The sequence below is a fragment of the Salvelinus alpinus genome, chromosome 19 (genome assembly GCF_045679555.1).
Source record: "Salvelinus alpinus chromosome 19, SLU_Salpinus.1, whole genome shotgun sequence".
In the NCBI taxonomy this organism is placed as follows: domain Eukaryota; kingdom Metazoa; phylum Chordata; class Actinopteri; order Salmoniformes; family Salmonidae; genus Salvelinus; species Salvelinus alpinus.
In genome coordinates this window covers 4,973,143-4,995,557 of record NC_092104.1, presented here as the reverse complement: position 1 = coordinate 4,995,557, position 22,415 = coordinate 4,973,143, and the positions used below count along the sequence as shown (strand labels likewise).

Here is a 22,415-nt window from a genome sequence, read left to right as displayed (position 1 = left end):
TTTAGGTTGTAGTGATACTGACCTGCTAGCTAGGGGATGTAACCTAGGCTAAGTTTAGGATGTAGTGATACTGACCTGCTAGCTAGGGGATGAAGACTAGGCTAAATTTAGGTGATACTGACCTGCTAGCTAGAGGAGGTAACCTAGGCTAAGTTTAGGTTGTAGTGATACTGACCTGCTAGCTAGGGGATGTAACCTAGGCTAAGTTTAGGTTGTAGTGATACTGACCTGCTAGCTAGGGGATGTAACCTAGGCTAAGATACTGACCTGCTAGCTAGAGGATGTAACCTAGGCTAAGTTTAGGTTGTAGTGATACTGACCTGCTAGCTAGGGGATGTAACCTAGGCAAGATACTGACCTGCTAGCTAGAGGAGGTAACCTAGGCTAAGTTTAGGTTGTAGTGATACTGACCTGCTAGCTAGGGGATGTAACCTAGGCTAAGTTTAGGTTGTAGTGATACTGACCTGCTAGCTAGAGGAGGTAACCTAGGCTAAGTTTAGGTTGTAGTGATACTGACCTGCTAGCTAGGGGATGTAACCTAGGCTAAGTTTAGGTTGTAGTGATACTGACCTGCTAGCTAGGGGATGAAGACTAGGCTAAATTTAGGTTGTAGTGATACTGACCTGCTAGCTAGAGGAGGTAACCTAGGCTAAGTTTAGGTTGTAGTGATACTGACCTGCTAGCTAGGGGATGTAACCTAGGCTAAGTTTAGGTTGTAGTGATACTGACCTGCTAGCTAGGGGATGTAACCTAGGCTAAGATACTGACCTGCTAGCTAGAGGATGTAACCTAGGCTAAGTTTAGGTTGTAGTGATACTGACCTGCTAGCTAGGGGATGTAACCTAGGCTAAGATACTGACCTGCTAGCTAGAGGAGGTAACCTAGGCTAAGTTTAGGTTGTAGTGATACTGACCTGCTAGCTAGAGGAGGTAACCTAGGCTAAGTTTAGGTTGTAGTGATACTGACCTGCTCCAATCCCAGAGACCACGGCTCCATCGCTGACTCCTCCTGTGTTGGCATTGTTAGAGGGAGCGTTGTGAGGAGCCAGGCTTGGCTGGAACAGACACCTAGAGACAGGAGGAATATACAGTACATTATATTACTATATCTAATATAATCTGATACACGGTACATTAAATTACTATATCTAATATAATCTAATACACAGTACATTAAATTACTATATCTAATATAATCTAATACACAGTACATTATATTACTATATCTAATATAATCTGATACACAGTACATTAAATTACTATATCTAATATAATCTGATACTCAGTACATTAAATTACTATATCTAATATAATCTGATACACAGTACATTAAATTACTATAACTAATATAATCTGATACACAGTACATTATATTACTATATCTAATATAATCTAATACACAGTACATTAAATTACTATATCTAATATAATCTGATACACGGTACATTAAATTACTATATCTAATATAATCTGATACACGGTACATTAAATTACTATATCTAATATAATCTGATACACAGTACATTAAATTACTATATCTAATATAATCTGATACACAGTACATTAAATTACTATATCTAATATAATCGGATACACAGTACATTAAATTACTATATCTAATATAATCTGATACACAGTACATTAAATTACTATATCTAATATAATCTGATACACAGTACATTAAATTACTATATCTAATATAATCTGATACACGGTACATTCAATTACTATATCTAATATAATCTGATACACAGTACATTAAATTACTATATCTAATATAATCTGATACACGGTACATTCAATTACTATATCTAATATAATCTGATACACAGTACATTCAATTACTATATCTAATATAATCTGATACACAGTACATTAAATTACTATATCTAATATAATCTGATACACAGTACACTGAGGGTAAAACCATTAAGAACACCTTCCTAATATTTTGCCCTCAGAACAGGCCGTCATTGTAAATAAGAATTTGTTCTGAACTGGCTTGCCTCGTTAAATAAAGGTTAAATAAAAATAAATAAATAAAAAAACAGCCTCAATTCATCAGGACATGGACTCTACAAGGTGTCGAAAGCGTTCCACAGGGATGCTGGCCCATGTTGACTCCAATTATTGACAATTGACAACCTTGACAACCCACAGTCGTGTCAAGTTGGCTGGATGTCCTTTGGGTGGTGGACCATTCTTGATAAACATGGGAAATTGTAAAGCGTGAAAAACCCCAGCAGTGTTGCATTTCTTGACACAAACCGGTGCGCCTGGCACCTACTACCATACCCCGTTCAAAGGCACTTAAATATTGTGTCTTGCCCTTTCACCCTCTGAATGGCACACATACACAATCCATGTCTCAATTGTGTCAAAGGCTTAAAAAAATCCTTCTTTAACCCGTCTCCTCCCCTTCATCTACACTGATTGATGTGGAGTGACATCAATAAGGGATCATAGCTTTCACCTGGTCAGTCTATGTCAAGCAGAGGGCAGGCGTACTTAATGTTTTGTCCACTCAGTTTAATATATAATCTAGAGGGAGCATTATGAAGGGGTCAGACTGGACAGGAACAGACACCTAGAGATATAATCTAGAGGGAGCATTATGAAGGGGTCAGACTGGACAGGAACAGACACCTAGAGATATAATCTAGAGGGAGCATTATGAAGGGGCCAGACTGGACAGGAACAGACACCTAGAGATATAATCTAGAGGGAGCATTATGAAGGGGCCAGACTGGACAGGAACAGACACCTAGAGATATAATCTAGAGGGAGCATTATGAAGGGGCCAGACTGGACAGGAACAGACACCTAGAGATATAGAGGGAGCATTATGAAGGGGCCAGACTGGACAGGAACAGACACCTAGAAATATAGAGGGAGCATTATGAAGGGGCCAGACTGGACAGGAACAGACACCTAGAGATATAGAGGGAGCATTATGAAGGGGTCAGACTGGACAGGAACAGACACCTAGAGATATAATCTAGAGGGAGCATTATGAAGGGGCCAGACTGGACAGGAACAGACACCTAGAGATATAATCTAGAGGGAGCATTATGAAGGGGTCAGACTGGACAGGAACAGACACCTAGAGATATAATCTAGAGGGAGCATTATGAAGGGGTCAGACTGGACAGGAACAGACACCTAGAGATATAATCTAGAGGGAGCATTATGAAGGGGTCAGACTGGACAGGAACAGACACCTAGAGATATAATCTAGAGGGAGCATTATGAAGGGGTCAGACTGGACAGGAACAGACACCTAGAGATATAATCTAGAGGGAGCATTATGAAGGGGCCAGACTGGACAGGAACAGACACCTAGAGATATAATCTAGAGGGAGCATTATGAAGGGGTCAGACTGGACAGGAACAGACACCTAGAGATATAATCTAGAGGGAGCATTATGAAGGGGCCAGACTGGACAGGAACAGACACCTAGAGATATAATCTAGAGGGAGCATTATGAAGGGGCTGTTTTAACTATCATTATAAGCAGGTATGGAAATGGAAAAAAAGTCACTGTGGGAAACCACCAAAGTAAAATACTTAAATCTAAAAAACAACAACAACAAAACATGTTTTTTACACGTCAAAATGAATTTGCTCCCAGTTCCACCCTTGATTTAGTTTTACAGTAAGTACATCCAACAGGAGTCTAGACCAAAACAAAAAGAGCCGTCATGTCTGCTCAGTGTTTACTTCACAACTCCTACAGCTTTATTACAGACCGCTGGTATGAGACAGAAAATAAAAGTGAGGAGACATAACTCTTTTCTTCACAGTAAATCACTGACGTTACAAGACAATGACAGGAGCTTCTAAGTACACGTGCGTAAAGTAGATTCCTAGCCGTCGGCTAGTTGGTATTTTCTCTCAACCGCACATCAGCTAGCTCAGGGATGGACAACTGGCAACCCGCGGGTTTTGTAGACTAGCTTTAGAAATGCAAACTCAAACAAACAAATAAACTCTTGCTTTAAAACGGCACCATTTTCTCTCCGTGGCAAAATGGCAAAATGTGTAGAATTGCAGGAAAATAACCCTAAAAGTATTTTTTTCTCTCCGCTGTCAAGAGGGAGGCCACTGAAATGTTTTTGTCCCCCTCAACAAAATGTCTCTTAGGCTAGGGCCGTCTCTGACTGCATGTGTGGATGTGGGTGCGCCGACCCACAAGCCACTGCAGAACCCCCCTTTTTTGTAGCCCTCACCCCCGTCCAAGTTGCCCATCCCCTGTTCTTTTTCTCTCTCAACATTGTTGTTGTCGTCTTCACCCTGAATACCCACTTTGGGGATTTCTGGTCTACCTTCTGACAAATCTTCAGGAAGAATGAAAGGAACGGTGTCAAATTGTAGGCCGAATGTAAAAACATTAGCTTAACATTAAACCTAAACATGAAAAGCAGCGTTCTGTTCTGACGAAGTAAAAGTATAAAACTATAAGTATTAAAAGAGCATTAATGGAATTGGAAAACACAAAATACCAGGAGCTCATTTATAACCGTGTTTTACACGGTTTACATGTAAGTTTCACACAAAATATTTACGTGCGCCATTATAATTTTTTTTTTAAAGACAACATATGTAAAAAAAAATGTTGATTTTTAAACTTGATGCCACACATGTTCCCCCGTTATAGTCAGACCTGTCCTGAAACTGTGTATGCATGAATGAGCATTAAAACTGAAAAAACAACCCATCATTCACCTTTTAAGGTGACAATAACACTCTTATTTGCTGTATTCTTTGGGTGTATTGGACTCAGGCAGTTCTCTAAAGGAAACAGCAATGTGGCGAACGTGATCAAACGTCTTTGCGGGGGACCTGCAAATTGCTGTGGACCTGTAAAAAAATATTGTTTTGAATTGAATAGGTCCTTAATGTTTTTGCTTGGACTTTTTCCTCAAATGTATATGAAGCACTAAAAACATTGTCTACTGACACACGACAATGTAAAAGATCAACTGTCTGTAAATTCACTCTGTTATAAATCACACCTCCTTTCTGATGCATAGAACATAATACTTCATATAATATCCTATCTAATAGACCCGATTAAATGAGAGATCCACATGTGCATTTTTTTTGTAGGCTACGGCTACTTTGTGAATACGAACATGTCATGGCCAGACAAGGTGAGACATTTATTCTGCAAAATGGTTCTGAAAATATGTATTATGTTTCTAAATGAAATAAGTCTACTCGAGATATTTTAAATTACCGTATTCAGACGTAAGCTACGGAAGTATCCTACAACAGTCTGTTCCCACCGTTAATAAACTACGCGCTCAGGATCCGCAAAGGGAGTAAAAATACTGTGAAATAGCATTAATGTATTTACTACTGTGAAGTGGGTCCAACTAAACGGGAGACGGGATTAACAGTATCCCAAGTTGCTGTTTGAAACCATCACAGAAAGGGTGAGGAATATATTACGCAATGATCATGGAAATTAAATAAATATTAGCCTAGGAAATAGATGCCTATTTATAATTATTTTTATTTTTTTTAAACGCACGGATAAACTACATTGAACCAAAATAAATAAGGTAAGTTACCGTTCATATAAGGATACATTCATTAGGCCCTAATCTATGGATTTTTACATGCATCTGTTGGTCATAGATCGCTTAAAGAAAGGCAGAGGTGTGGATCAGAAAACCAGTCAGTATCTGGTGTGACCACCATTTGCCTCATGCAGCACAACACATCTCCTTCACATAGAGTTGATCAGGCTGTTGTCCCACTTCTATTTAATGGCTTTGCGAAGTTGATGGATATTGGCGGGAACTGGAACAAGCTGTCGTACACGTCGATCCAGAGCATCCCAAACATGCTCATTGGGTGACAAGTCTGGTGAGTATGCAGGCCATGAAAGAACTGGGACATTTTCATCTTCCAGGAATTGTGTAGATCCTTGTGACATGGGGCCGTGCATTATCATGCTGAAACATGAGGTGATGGCGGCAGATGAATGGTACAACAATGGGCCTCGGGATCATCACGGTATCTCTGTGCATTCAAATCGCCAACGATAAAATGCAATGGTGTTCGTTGTCCGTAGATTATGCCTGCCCATACCATAACTCCACCGCCACCACGGGGCACTCTGTTCACAACGTTGACATCAGCAAACCGTTCACCTACACGACGCCATACACGCCGTCTGCCATCTGCCAGGTACAGTTGAAACCGGGAATCATCTGTGAAAAGCACACTTCTCCAGCGTGCCAGTGGTCATTTGAAGGTGTGCATTTGCCCACTGAAGTCGGTCACGACGCCGAACTGCAGTCAGGTCAAGACCCTGGTGAGGACGACGGGCACGCTGATGAGCTTCCCTGATACGGATTCTGACAGTTTCTGACAGCAAACCCACAGTTTCATCAACTGTTTGGGTAGCTGGTCTCAGACGATCCAGCAGGTGAAGAAGCCGGACTGCCAAATTCTCTAAAACGACATTGGAGGCGGCTTATGGTAGACGCACGGTTTCTAAATGAGGCCCCTCCCTCCTCTGTGGTTTGCTAATAACCATCGCTATCCTATCTACAGAAACAACAGTGTCTTGAATACACACACACACACACACACACACACACACACACACACACACACACACACACACACACACACACACACACACACACACACACACACACACACACACACACACACACACACACACACGAGTTTGTACTCCCCATTTACACACACCGACTGGTCCCGGGTGCGTTGTGACAGACCAGTTAATGACGCCCCAACCATTTAGTACCCACCTACCAGCTGCCCCCGAACTATCCCTACATGAGCCAGCTGTGTGTGTGTGTGTAGAAGAGGGATGGGTCTTAATAGGGGCTGGGGTATTAATATTTCATAGTGACAGATGGGGTAGAGGGGACGGGGTGCGGTGTGGATAGTATAGTCTCGTGTGCATTTGTGTTGAACAAAAGTGGGCCAGTGCCTCCTGCCTGTGTGCTTCCAGAGACAACATGTACTATTCTGACACAGCTGGGCACAGGGGGATGGAGATGGGGTTGGACTGGATGACTTTAACCATAGAAATAAATTATTATAACAATTATAATAAAAATAACAATAATAACAACAACAATAATAACAACAATAACAATAATAATAACAATAATAATCATAATAATAATAATAACAACAATAACAATAATAACAATAATAATAATACCAATAACAACTATAATAATCATAATAACAATAATAATAACAATAATAATACCAATAACAACAATAATAATCATAATAACAATAATAATACCAATAACAACAATAATAATCATAATAATAATAATAACAACAATATCAACACCAATAATAATAATAGTAATAATAACAATAATAATAATAACAACAATAATAACAACAGTAATAATAACAACAATAACAATAATAATACCAATAACAACAATAATAATCATAATAATAATAATAACAACAATAATAACACCAATAATAATAATAGTAATAATAATAACAACAATAATAACACCAGTAATAATAACAACAACAATAATAATAACAACAATAACAACAACAATAATAACAATAACAATAATAGCGAGCAGCAAGAAACACCAGGGTTCACAGGATGACCGAAAGGACACAAGATCAGTTGGAAAACAAAGCAAGCACTCTATCATGTAGGAACGACAGTGCATTCGGAAAGTATTCAGACCCCTTTGACTTTTTCCACATGTTGTTACGTTACAGCCTTGTTCTAAAATGGATTAAATAAATAAAAAATGTCCTCATAAATCTACACATAATACTACATAATGACAAAGTGAAAACAGGTTTTTAAACATGTTTCCAAATTAATAAACAATTAAAAACAGAAATAACTTATAAGTATTCAGACCCTTTGCTATGAGACTCGAAATTCAGCTCAGGTGCATCCTGTTTCTATTGTTACATTTTATTGGAGTCCAACCTGTGGTAAATTCAACTGATTGGACATGATTTGAAAAGGTACACACCTGTCTATATAAAGGTCCCACAATTGACAGTGCATGTCAGAATAAAAACTAAGCCATGATGTCAAAGGAATTGCCCGTATTGACCCATTTTTATGCACATTTCAACAGCATGAAAGAAAGGAGAGGGAGAATATCCTCCCTGCTGTAACAGAGAGGTGTTCCTGACATAAATAACCTCCCTGCTGTAACAGAGAGGTGTTCCTGACATAAATAACCTCCCTGCTGTAACAGAGAGGTGTTCCTGACATAAATATCCCCCCTGCTGTAACAGAGAGGTGTTCCTGACATAAATAACCCCCCTGCTGTAACAGACAGGTGTTCCTGACATAAATAACCTCCCTGCTGTAACAGACAGGTGTTCCTGACATAAATAACCTCCCTGCTGTAACAGACAGGTGTTCCTGACATAAATAACCCCCCTGCTGTAACAGACAGGTGTTCCTGACATAAATAACCTCCCTGCTGTAACAGACAGGTGTTCCTGACATAAATAACCTCCCTGCTGTAACAGAGAGGTGTTCCTGACATAAATAACCTCCCTGCTGTAACAGACAGGTGTTCCTGACATAAATAACCCCCCTGCTGTAACAGACAGGTGTTCCTGACATAAATAACCCCCCTGCTGTGACAGACAGGTGTTCCTGACATAAATAACCTCCCTGCTGTAACAGACAGGTGTTCCTGACATAAATAACCCCCCTGCTGTGACAGACAGGTGTTCCTGACATAAATAACCTCCCTGCTGTAACAGAGAGGTGTTCCTGACATAAATAACCCCCCTGCTGTAACAGAGAGGTGTTCCTGACATAAATATCCTCCCTGCTGTAACAGACAGGTGTTCCTGACATAAATAACCCCCCTGCTGTAACATAGAGGTGTTCCTGACATAAATAACCTCCCTGCTGTAACAGACAGGTGTTCCTGACATAAATAACCCCCCTGCTGTAACAGACAGGTGTTCCTGACATAAATATCCCCCCTGCTGTAACATAGAGGTGTTCCTGACATAAATAACCCCCCTGCTGTAACAGACAGGTGTTCCTGACATAAATAACCTCCCTGCTGTAACAGACAGGTGTTCCTGACATAAATAACCCCCCTGCTGTAACAGAGAGGTGTTCCTGACATAAATAACCCCCCTGCTGTAACATAGAGTTGTTCCTGACATAAATAACCCCCCTGCTGTAACAGACAGGTGTTCCTGACATAAATAACCTCCCTGCTGTAACAGACAGGTGTTCCTGACATAAATATCCTCCCTGCTGTAACAGACAGGTGTTCCTGACATAAATAACCTCCCTGCTGTAACAGACAGGTGTTCCTGACATAAATAACCTCCCTGCTGTAACAGACAGGTGTTCCTGACATAAATAACCCCCCTGCTGTAACAGAGAGGTGTTCCTGACATAAATAACCCCCCTGCTGTAACAGAGAGGTGTTCCTGACATAAATAACCTCCCTGCTGTAACAGACAGGTGTTCCTGACATAAATAACCCCCCTGCTGTAACATAGAGGTGTTCCTGACATAAATAACCCCCCTGCTGTAACAGAGAGGTGTTCCTGACATAAATAACCCCCCTGCTGTAACAGACAGGTGTTCCTGACATAAATAACCTCCCTGCTGTAACAGACAGGTGTTCCTGACATAAATAACCTCCCTGCTGTAACAGACAGGTGTTCCTGACATAAATAACCCCCCTGCTGTAACAGAGAGGTGTTCCTGACATAAATAACCCCCCTGCTGTAACAGAGAGGTGTTCCTGACATAAATAACCCCCCTGCTGTAACAGAGAGGTGTTCCTGACATAAATAACCCCCCTGCTGTAACATAGAGGTGTTCCTGACATAAATATCCCCCCTGCTGTAACAGAGAGGTGTTCCTGACATAAATAACCCCCCTGCTGTAACAGACAGGTGTTCCTGACATAAATAACCTCCCTGCTGTAACAGACAGGTGTTCCTGACATAAATAACCTCCCTGCTGTAACAGACAGGTGTTCCTGACATAAATAACCCCCCTGCTGTAACAGACAGGTGTTCCTGACATAAATAACCTCCCTGCTGTAACAGACAGGTGTTCCTGACATAAATAACCTCCCTGCTGTAACAGAGAGGTGTTCCTGACATAAATAACCTCCCTGCTGTAACAGACAGGTGTTCCTGACATAAATAACCCCCCTGCTGTAACAGACAGGTGTTCCTGACATAAATAACCCCCCTGCTGTGACAGACAGGTGTTCCTGACATAAATAACCTCCCTGCTGTAACAGACAGGTGTTCCTGACATAAATAACCCCCCTGCTGTGACAGACAGGTGTTCCTGACATAAATAACCTTCCTGCTGTAACAGAGAGGTGTTCCTGACATAAATAACCCCCCTGCTGTAACAGAGAGGTGTTCCTGACATAAATATCCTCCCTGCTGTAACAGACAGGTGTTCCTGACATAAATAACCCCCCTGCTGTAACATAGAGGTGTTCCTGACATAAATAACCTCCCTGCTGTAACAGACAGGTGTTCCTGACATAAATAACCCCCCTGCTGTAACAGACAGGTGTTCCTGACATAAATATCCCCCCTGCTGTAACATAGAGGTGTTCCTGACATAAATAACCCCCCTGCTGTAACAGACAGGTGTTCCTGACATAAATAACCTCCCTGCTGTAACAGACAGGTGTTCCTGACATAAATAACCCCCCTGCTGTAACAGAGAGGTGTTCCTGACATAAATAACCCCCCTGCTGTAACATAGAGTTGTTCCTGACATAAATAACCCCCCTGCTGTAACAGACAGGTGTTCCTGACATAAATAACCTCCCTGCTGTAACAGACAGGTGTTCCTGACATAAATATCCTCCCTGCTGTAACAGACAGGTGTTCCTGACATAAATAACCTCCCTGCTGTAACAGACAGGTGTTCCTGACATAAATAACCTCCCTGCTGTAACAGACAGGTGTTCCTGACATAAATAACCCCCCTGCTGTAACAGAGAGGTGTTCCTGACATAAATAACCCCCCTGCTGTAACAGAGAGGTGTTCCTGACATAAATAACCTCCCTGCTGTAACAGACAGGTGTTCCTGACATAAATAACCCCCCTGCTGTAACATAGAGGTGTTCCTGACATAAATAACCCCCCTGCTGTAACAGAGAGGTGTTCCTGACATAAATAACCCCCCTGCTGTAACAGACAGGTGTTCCTGACATAAATAACCTCCCTGCTGTAACAGACAGGTGTTCCTGACATAAATAACCTCCCTGCTGTAACAGACAGGTGTTCCTGACATAAATAACCCCCCTGCTGTAACAGAGAGGTGTTCCTGACATAAATAACCCCCTTGCTGTAACAGAGAGGTGTTCCTGACATAAATAACCCCCCTGCTGTAACAGAGAGGTGTTCCTGACATGAATAACCCCCCTGCTGTAACATAGAGGTGTTCCTGACATAAATAACCCCCCTGCTGTAACAGACAGGTGTTCCTGACATAAATAACCCCCCTGCTGTAACATAGAGGTGTTCCTGACATAAATAACCCCCCTGCTGTAACAGACAGGTGTTCCTGACATAAATAACCTCCCTGCTGTAACGGAGAGGTGTTCCTGACATAAATAACCCCCCTGCTGTAACAGACAGGTGTTCCTGACATAAATAACCTCCCTGCTGTAACAGACAGGTGTTCCTGACATAAATAACCCCCCTGCTGTGACAGACAGGTGTTCCTGACATAAATAACCCCCCTGCTGTAACAGACAGGTGTTCCTGACATAAATATCCTCCCTGCTGTAACAGACAGGTGTTCCTGACATAAATAACCTCCCTGCTGTAACAGACAGGTGTTCCTGACATAAATAACCCCCCCTGCTGTGACAGACAGGTGTTCCTGACATAAATAACCCCCCTGCTGTAACAGACAGGTGTTCCTGACATAAATAACCCCCCTGCTGTGACAGACAGGTGTTCCTGACATAAATAACCTCCCTGCTGTAACAGACAGGTGTTCCTGACATAAATAACCCCCCTGCTGTAACAGACAGGTGTTCCTGACATAAATAACCTCCCTGCTGTAACAGAGAGGTGTTCCTGACATAAATAACCTCCCTGCTGTAACAGACAGGTGTTCCTGACATAAATAACCCCCCTGCTGTAACAGACAGGTGTTCCTGACATAAATAACCCCCCTGCTGTAACATAGAGGTGTTCCTGACATAAATAACCTCCCTGCTGTGACAGAGGCAGCTGTTCCTGACATAAACAATATGCAATAAAAAAATGTAATAACGAAAAGGAAAACTGAAGGTAACAAAACAAGCACCATGAAATCTGTCTTGTGGAACCAACAGAACCAAAGGAATAACCCCAAAAGTGCAAGTGACGACAGTTGCAAAATTCTAACAACTTTCGCAAAATTCCCAGGTTTGCCAGAAATCCCAGCTGGAGGATTCAGAGAATCAGAAGAGAATAACGCAGGGAGAGATTTCTGAAAATCTCAGGGAATTTTAGGAACATTTTGCAACCACTGACAACAGTGAAAAAATAAATGTGTGTATACCCAAAAAGCCCTGTGTGTGTGTGCGTGCTCCGTGCGTCTTCTTACCCAAAGCCCTGTGTGTGTGTGTGTGTGTGTGTGTGTGTGTGTGTGTGTGTGTGTGTGTGTGTGCGTGGTCCGTGCGTCTTCTTACCCAAAGCCCTGTGTGTGTGTGTGTGTGTGTGTGTGCGTGGTCCGTGCGTCTTCTTACCCAAAGCCCTGTGTGTGTGTGTGTGTGTGTGCGTGGTCCGTGCGTCTTCTTACCCAAAGCCCTGTGTGTGTGTGTGTGTGCGTGGTCCGTGCGTCTTCTTACCCAAAGCCCTGTGTGTGTGTGTGTGTGTGTGTGTGTGCGTGGTCCGTGCGTCTTCTTACCCAAAGCCCTGTGTGTGTGTGTGTGTGTGTGTGTGTGTGTGTGTGCGTGGTCCGTGCGTCTTCTTACCCAAAGCCCTGTGTGTGTGTGTGTGTGTGCGCGTGGTCCGTGCGTCTTCTTACCCAAAGCCCTGTGTGTGTGTGTGTGTGTGTGTGCGTGGTCCGTGCGTCTTCTTACCCAAAGCCCTCCAGCGAGGTGTCAAACTCCACGAAGGCCGGAGTGACGGCCGAGCCGTGAAGGCGGATGTCGTGGGGCGTTGTCATGGAGACCAGGCACTTGACGCGTGTGAGCGGCACGGTGCTCCCCTCGGCCGAGCGCACCAGGCTACGGCTGATTCGGTACTGACTGTTGTCTTCACCGGCCGCTGTGAACACGGTGTCGGGACCAAAACAGCCCTCCATCGATATAGTCATAGAGTCTGTGGGACAAGAGATGAAATGTTAACCACACACCTCATCTGCTACAGGGAATTATTGAAACAGGACCTGAGATTAGAGGAAGGATGTACTGTTAGACTATTGAAACAGGACCTGAGAGTAGAGGAAGGATGTACTGTTAGACTATTGAAACAGGACCTGAGATTAGAGGAAGGATGTACTGTTAGACTATTGAAACAGGACCTGAGAGTAGAGGAAGGATGTACTGTTAGACTATTGAAACAGGACCTGAGAGTAGAGGAAGGATGTACTGTTAGACTATTGAAACAGGACCTGAGATTAGAGGAAGGATGTACTGTTAGACTATTGAAACAGGACCTGAGAGTAGAGGAAGGATGTACTGTTAGACTATTGAAACAGGACCTGAGATTAGAGGAAGGATGTACTGTTAGACTATTGAAACAGGACCTGAGAGTAGAGGAAGGATGTACTGTTAGACTATTGAAACAGGACCTGAGAGTAGAGGAAGGATGTACTGTTAGACTATTGAAACAGGACCTGAGATTAGAGGAAGGATGTACTGTTAGACTATTGAAACAGGACCTGAGAGTAGAGGAAGGATGTACTGTTAGACTATTGAAACAGGACCTGAGAGTAGAGGAAGGATGTACTGTTAGACTATTGAAACAGGACCTGAGAGTAGAGGAAGGATGTACTGTTAGACTATTGAAACAGGACCTGAGAGTAGAGGAAGGATGTACTGTTAGACTATTGAAACAGGACCTGAGAGTAGAGGAAGGATGTAGTGTTAGACTATTGAAACAGGACCTGAGAGTAGAGGAAGGATGTAGTGTTAGACTATTGAAACAGGACCTGAGAGTAGAGGAAGGATGTACTGTTAGACTATTGAAACAGGACCTGAGAGTAGAGGAAGGATGTACTGTTAGACTATTGAAACAGGACCTGAGAGTAGAGGAAGGATGTACTGTTAGACTATTGAAACAGGACCTGAGAGTAGAGGAAGGATGTACTGTTAGACTATTGAAACAGGACCTGAGAGTAGAGGAAGGATGTAGTGTTAGACTATTGAAACAGGACCTGAGAGTAGAGGAAGGATGTAGTGTTAGACTATTGAAACAGGACCTGAGAGTAGAGGAAGGATGTACTGTTAGACTATTGAAACAGGACCTGAGAGTAGAGGAAGGATGTACTGTTAGACTATTGAAACAGGACCTGAGAGTAGAGGAAGGATGTACTGTTAGACTATTGAAACAGGACCTGAGAGTAGAGGAAGGATGTACTGTTAGACTATTGAAACAGGACCTGAGAGTAGAGGAAGGATGTACTGTTAGACTATTGAAACAGGACCTGAGAGTAGAGGAAGGATGTACTGTTAGACTATTGAAACAGGACCTGAGAGTAGAGGAAGGATGTAGTGTTAGACTATTGAAACAGGACCTGAGAGTAGAGGAAGGATGTAGTGTTAGACTATTGAAACAGGACCTGAGAGTAGAGGAAGGATGTAGTGTTAGACTATTGAAACAGGACCTGAGAGTAGAGGAAGGATGTACTGTTAGACTATTGAAACAGGACCTGAGAGTAGAGGAAGGATGTACTGTTAGACTATTGAAACAGGACCTGAGAGTAGAGGAAGGATGTACTGTTAGACTATTGAAACAGGAGCTGAGAGTAGAGGAAGGATGTACTGTTAGACTATTGAAACAGGACCTGAGAGTAGAGGAAGGATTTAGTGTTAGACTATTGAAACAGGACCTGAGAGTAGAGGAAGGATGTACTGTTAGACTATTGAAACAGGACCTGAGTAGAGGAAGGATGTACTGTTAGACTATTGAAACAGGACCTGAGAGTAGAGGAAGGATGTACTGTTAGACTATTGAAACAGGACCTGAGAGTAGAGGAAGGATGTACTGTTATAGACTATTGAAACAGGACCTGAGAGTAGAGGAAGGATGTACTGTTATAGACTATTGAAACAGGACCTGAGAGTAGAGGAAGGATGTACTGTTAGACTATTGAAACAGGACCTGAGAGTAGAGGAAGGATGTACTGTTAGACTATTGAAACAGGACCTGAGAGTAGAGGAAGGATGTACTGTTAGACTATTGAAACAGGACCTGAGAGGAGAGGAAGGATGTACTGTTAGACTATTGAGAGAAAATGAGGTCATTTTCATTTGGATAATATCCCATTACAGTGAGGGAAGGACAATTTAAAGATTGATGTTACAGCTAAATAACCATCCCCACATTACAAACATTCCCTTACTAAATAGACCAGATTAATCAAACACGATCATTAGTCTGACAAACTCAGGCTTTCCCGTTATGTTTTGACTAGACTGGCAGTTTACATGAAATGACCTAGAGGCTGTAAATTGAGCCTAATTGGTCATGAAGATAGTCAAGACATTAACTTTTACGGACAGTAGTGCTGAGCGATTAGTGCTTTTTTGAAGTCAGTTCGGGTTTGGGTTCGGTTATTTTTTTTAAATAATGTTTTTTTCCGATTTTGGTTTTGTACATTTTTTTTTATACATTAAATGCATTATGAAATAATGACATTATAATGATTGTAGAGCTTTTTAATGGAAATTCCAAACACCAAAAATATTCCATTGTCTCTGTCAGGTCCACATTGGGTAGACATCAATAGAAAAACAGGAAATGACTATGAAATAATATTTCAGTTGTGTATGTTACTTAGTTTTTATGTCATGACTTTATTAATGTTCTTTCCTTAAAGTCATCATCTCTGCTCAGGCAGTATCAGCCAGCCAGCCAGACCATCTAGGTTATCTCTGTGCTCTCCTTTAAGTCACCATCTCTGCTCAGGCAGTATCAGCCAGCCAGCCAGACCATCTAGGTTATCTCTGTGCTCTCCTTAGTCATCATCTCTGCTCTGGCAGTATCAGCCAGCCAGCCAGACCATCTAGGTTATCTCTGTGCTCTCCTTAGTCACCATCTCTGCTCAGGCAGTATCAGCCAGCCAGCCAGACCATCTAAGGATATCTCTGTGCTCCCCATACTGTACTGTCTGTAGTCATGCTATTTAACTAGGCTAGCCTGCCTAAGTATGCTGCAGAGCTGTCTGAGGAAATCATTCTTCTAGTTCTTCAGAGTAGATAAGACACACTTTCACAAACTGTCTCTGTCCCTCTCGTTGTTGTGTAGGTTTATCTCTCGTGCGGTCTGTGTGTATCTATCCTAACGTAGCAGGCGTTAAAGTGTATCCATCTCTGTCCAAGACGGAAATAACAGGTCATTGTAGTTTATTACCACGTTTCTGCGCTGAACTAGGTTGAATATTTGCTTAACCTCTCTTGGGTAGGGGGCAGTATTTTCACATCCGGATGAAAAGCGTGCCCAGAGTAAACTGCCTGCTACTCAGGCCCGGATCCTAGGATATGCATATTATTAGTAGATTTGGATAGAAAACACTCTGAAGTTTCTAAAACGGTTTGAATGATGTCTGTCAGTATAACAGAACTCATATGGCAGGCAAAACCTGAGAAAAAATCCAACCAGGAAGTGGGAAATCAGAGGTTTGTAGTTTTTCAACTCTTTGCTTAAACAAGATACAGTGGAAAATGGGGTCATGTTGCACTTCCTAAGGCTTCCACTAGATGTCAACAGTCTTTAGAACCTTGTTTGAGGCTTCTACTGTGAAGTGGGGGCGAATGAGAGGGGATTGAGTAAGGTCTCTCCCAGAGTGCCACGAGCTGACCATGCGCGTTCATGTGTGAGAGTTAGCTTGAATTCTCCGGTTGGAACATTATTGAAGATTTATGTTAAAAACATCCTAAAGATTGATTCTATACATCGTTTGACATGTTTCTACGGACTGTAACGGAACTTTTTGACTTTTCGTCTGCACCTAGTGATCGCGCGTCATGAATTTTGATTACTGTGCTAAACGTGCTAACAAAAAGGAGTTATTTGGACATAAATGATGGACTTCATCGAACAAAACAAACATTTATTGTGGAACTGGGATTCCTGGGAGTGCATTCTGATGAAGATGATCAAAGGTAAGTGAATATTTATAATGCTATTCTGACATCTGTTGACTACATGGCGGATATCTCTTTGGGTTGTGTTGGTCTCTGAGCGCTGTACTCAGATTATTGCATGGTGTGCTTTTTCCGTAAAGTTTTTTTGAAATCTGACACAGCAGTTGCATTAAGGAGAAGTGGATCTAAAATTCCATGCATAACAGTTGTATCTTTTAGCAATGTTTATTATGAGTATTTCTGTAAATTGATGTGGCTCTCTGCAAAACCACCGGATGTTTTGGAACTACTGAACACAACGTGCCAATATAAACTCAGATTTTTGGATATAAATATAAACTTTACCGAACAAAACATACATGTATTGTGTAACATAAAGTCCTATGAGTGTCATCTGATGAAGATCATCAAAGGTTAGTGATTAATTTTATCTCTATTTCTGATTTTTGTGACTCCTCTCTTTGTCTGGAAAAATGGCTGTGTTTTTCTGTGACTTGGCTCTGACCTAACATATTCGTTTGGTGTGCTTTCGTCGTAAAGCCTTTTTGAAATCGGACACTGTGGCTGGATTTACAACAAGTGTATCTGTAAAATACTTGTATGTTTGAGGAATTTTAATTATGGGATTTCTGTTGTTTTGAATTTGGCGCCCTGCACTTTCACTGGCTGTTGACGAGGTGGGATGCTACCGTCCCACGTACCCTAGAGAGGTTAATGAAAACTACAACTACCTTCAAGCCCAGCATCCCACAATGGTTCTTGACTTGATTTCTCTTGTGAATTATTTGATTTATCTCTAGAGAAACGGCTCCTTGGGCTAACAAAAAAAAAATAGAATCCAAGTAATTGAACCGACGTCAGTCAATTAGTTGTTTAATAACAGAAAGAGAAAACTGAAATTTAAGTTTAATCGCTCAGCACTAACGGACAGATTCACCTCAGGTAATTATCTGAAGGTGATTAGTTTAGGTCTAGGAGGCAGCCCACATAACAGTGTTGGTTTAGGTTACACCGACATTTCAATAACGATACAATAGGCTCGTTCTGGTGTGCAATCATGAAGGATTACCGTCTCCAGAAAGTAATTTCCACTGGCAATTAAAGCTAGAGAAAGCTCATCTCCTGGCAAAAACCCCCCCAATCTATTCTCCACTACAGCAACCGACTGGATGCAGCCGAATGGACCAACTAACAGCAGGAGGGGGAAAAAATGAAAAATAATTTGCTGGGAGTAATTGTTGGCCTTTTCAAACTGCACGTCTTTCCTCTGTCCATCTCGCCCTGCAGAAACATTTCTGGTAACACTTTCTATAACGTACGCACACATAATGCTTTATGCTGCATCTATAATGCCTTATGCCGCATCTATAATGCCTTATGCCGCATCTATAATGCCTTATCTATAATGCCTTATGCCGCATCTATAATGCCTTGTGCCGCATCTATAATGCCTTGTGCCGCATCTATAATGCCTTGTGCCGCATCTATAATGCCTTGTGCCGCATCTATAATGCCTTGTGCCGCATCTATAATGCCTTGTGCCGCATCTATAATGCCTTGTGCCGCATCTATAATGCCTTGTGCCGCATCTATAATGCCTTGTGCCGCATCGATAATGCCTTGTGCCGCATCGATAATGCCTTATGCCGCATCTATAATGCCTTATGCCGCATCTATAATGCATTATGCCGCATCTATAATGTCTTTTGCCACATCTATAATGCCTTTTGCCGCATCTATAATGCCTTTTGCTGCATCGATAATGCCTTTTGCTGCATCTATAATGCCTTTTGCTGCATCGATAATGCCTTTTGCTGCATCTATAATGCCTTTTGCTGCATCGATAATGCCTTGTGCCGCATCGATAATGCCTGTTGCCGCATCGATAATGCATTGTGCCGCATCTATAATGCCTTGTGTCGCACCGATAATGCCTTGTGCCGCACCGATAATGCCTTTTGCTGCATCGATAATGCCTTTTGCTGCATCGATAATGCCCTTTGCCGCATCGATAATGCCCTTTGCCGCATCGATAATGCCCTTTGCCGCATCTATAATGCCTTTTGCCGCATCTATAATGCCTTTTGCCGCATCTATAATGCCTTTTGCCGCATCTATAATGCATTTTGCTGCATCGATAATGGCTTTTGCTGCATCGATAATGGCTTGTGCTGCATTTATAATGGCTTATGCTACATTTATAATGGCTTATGCTACATTTATAATGGCTTATGCTACATTTATAATGGCTTATGCTACATTTACAATGCCTTTTGCTACATTTACAATGCCTTTTGCTACATTTACAATGCCTTTTGCTACATTTACAATGCCTTTTGCTACATTTACAATGCCTTATGCTACATTTATAATGCCTTATGCTACATTTACAATGCCTTTTGCTACATTTACAATGCCTTATGCTACATCGATAATGCCTTTTGCTGCATCGATAATGCCCTTTGCTGCACCGATAATGCCTTGTGCTGCATTTATAATGCCTTGTGCTGCATTTATAATGGCTTATGCTACATTTATAATGGCTTATGCTACATTTATAATGGCTTATGCTACATTTACAATGCCTTTTGCTACATTTACAATGCCTTATGCTACATTTATAATGCCTTATGCTACATTTACAATGCCTTTTGCTACATTTACAATGCCTTTTGCTACATTTACAATGCCTTATGCTACATTTACAATGCCTTATGCTACATTTATAATGCCTTATGCTACATTTATAATGCCTTATGCTACATTTATAATGCCTTATGCTACATTTATAATGCTACATTTATAATGCCTTATGCTGCATTTACAATGCCTTATGCTACATTTACAATGCCTTATGCTACATTTATAATGGCTTATGCTACATTTATAATGCCTTTTGCTGCATTTACAATGCCTTATGCTACATTTATAATGCCTTATGCTACATTTATAATGGCTTATGCTACATTTATAATGCCTTATGCTACATTTATAATGGCTTATGCTACATTTATAATGCCTTATGCTGCATTTATAATGCCTTATAAGTAAATGTATAGAGCATTATTACAGTTGCTATAAGCGGTCATAACTCATAAGTACAATGCCTTCAAAAAGTATTTATACCCATTGACTTATTCCAAATTGTGTGGTTAAGGCCTGAATTAAAAATGAATTAAATATGTTTTTCTACACACAATAACCCATAATGACAAAGTGAAAACATGTTTTTAGAAATGTTTGCAAATGTATTGAAAACGAAAACGAAATGCTGAAATATCGAATTTACATAAGTATTCACACCCCTGTTGTCAATACACATCACCTTTGGCAGTGATTACAGCTGTGAGTCTTTCTGGCTAAGTTTCTGTTAAATAACACCTGGGCTAGCAGAGGCGAAGCACGTTCAGACTAACGAGCTGGACGAGCCAACACAGGTGTAGCACATGGTAACTAGGTAACATAGTAACTAGGTAACATAGTAACTAGGTAACATAGTAACTAGGTGACACCAATCGGTGCGCTAACGTGCCGATGTACTACCTCGAAATATAAATAGGAAAAAACAAAAACGTGTAACAAAGAGATATTCAATGTCTGCTTTTAATTATTTTTTTTACCCATCTACCAACAGGTGCCCATCTGTGCGAGGCATCGGGAAACATGTCTGAAATTCACTGCTCGAATGAGGGACTGCTTTTCATCGTTAACCCTCTAGAGCCGATGTCCACTCCCTCTCACGGATCTTGTTTTGCTGTAGGACGCCCACAGGCCTGACAACACTCGTCTGAAGGTCCCCCGGTAACAGTTGAAAACATTTATTGAAGTATATATGATGACTTTTTAGTGCCAAAAATAAGGGGTTAAATACAACAACAAAAAAATCCTGATCTTTCTTGTACCTCTCAGATATAGGACAGACACTTCAGAACAAACTTAATTTAGATTTTTTTGGGGGGGGACTATCTGTTGTTCCATGTCGTGAATCTGTTATTCAATCCATTTATATGGGCTGATAGCAGTAAGGCCAAATAACAATTTTCCTCATATACCATTTCTACATTATAGAATTATTATATATATTTTTTATTTTATTTATTTAACTAAGTCTGTTAAGAGCAAATTCTTATTTACAATGACGGCCTACACCGGCCAAACCCGGACGACGCTGGGCCAATTGTGCACCGCCCTATGGGACTCCCAATCACGGCCGGTTGTGATACAGACTGGATTCGAACCAGGGTATCTGTAGTGACGCCTCTAGCACCGAGATGCGGTGCCTTAGACCGCTGTGCTACTCGGGAGCCCAATATTAGTAACGACATCAAAACTATGTAATAACACAAATGGAATCAATTAGTAACCAAAAAAGTGTTAAACAAATCAAAATATATTTAATATTTGAGATTCTTCAAAGTAGCCACCCTTTGCCTTAACGACAGCTTTGCACACTCTTGGCATTCTCTCAACCAGCTTCATGAGGTAGTCACCTGGAATGCATTTTAATTAATAGGTGTGCCTTGTTAAAAGTTTTTTTTTTTTATGAATTTGAGTCAATCAGTTGTGTTGTGACAAGGTAGGGTTGGTATACAGAAGATAGCCCTATTTGGTAAAATACCAAGTCCATATTATGGCAAGAACAGCACAAATAAGCAAAGAGAAACAACAGTCCATCATTACTTTAAGACATGAAGGTCAGTCAATCCGGAGAATGTAAAGACCTTTTAAAGTTTCTTCAAGTGCAGTCGCAAAAACCATCAAGCGCTATGATGAAACTGGCTCTCATGAGGACCGCCACAGGAACGGAAAACCCAGAATTACCTCCGCTGCAGAGGATAATAAATTCATTAGTTAACTGCACCTCAGAAATTGCAGCCCGAATAAATGCTTCACAGAGTTCAAGTAACAGACACATCTCAACATCAACTGTTCAGAGGAGACTGTGTAAATCAGGCCTTCAGGGTATTATTGCTGCTAAGAAACCACTACTAAAGGACACCAATAAAAAGAAGAGACTTGCTTGGTCATTAGACTGGTGGAAATCTGTCCTTTGATCTGATGAGTCCAAATGTGAGATTTTTGGTTCCAAC

General features: G+C 41.4%; 1 protein-coding gene across 5 annotated transcripts in view; it reads right to left on the bottom strand.

The window, feature by feature from the left end:
- wdfy3 (WD repeat and FYVE domain containing 3) overlaps positions 1 to 22,415 on the bottom strand; it is a 260,816-nt gene that overhangs the window by 116,104 nt on the left and 122,297 nt on the right. For all 5 annotated transcript variants that reach the window (XM_071352080.1, XM_071352078.1, XM_071352076.1 and 2 more), the window contains 2 exons: positions 13,096 to 13,336; positions 967 to 1,067 (listed from right to left, as the gene is read on the bottom strand). In XM_071352080.1, the coding sequence (XP_071208181.1) occupies positions 967 to 1,067; positions 13,096 to 13,336 (342 nt within the window). The remainder of the gene's footprint in view (positions 1 to 966; positions 1,068 to 13,095; positions 13,337 to 22,415) is intronic.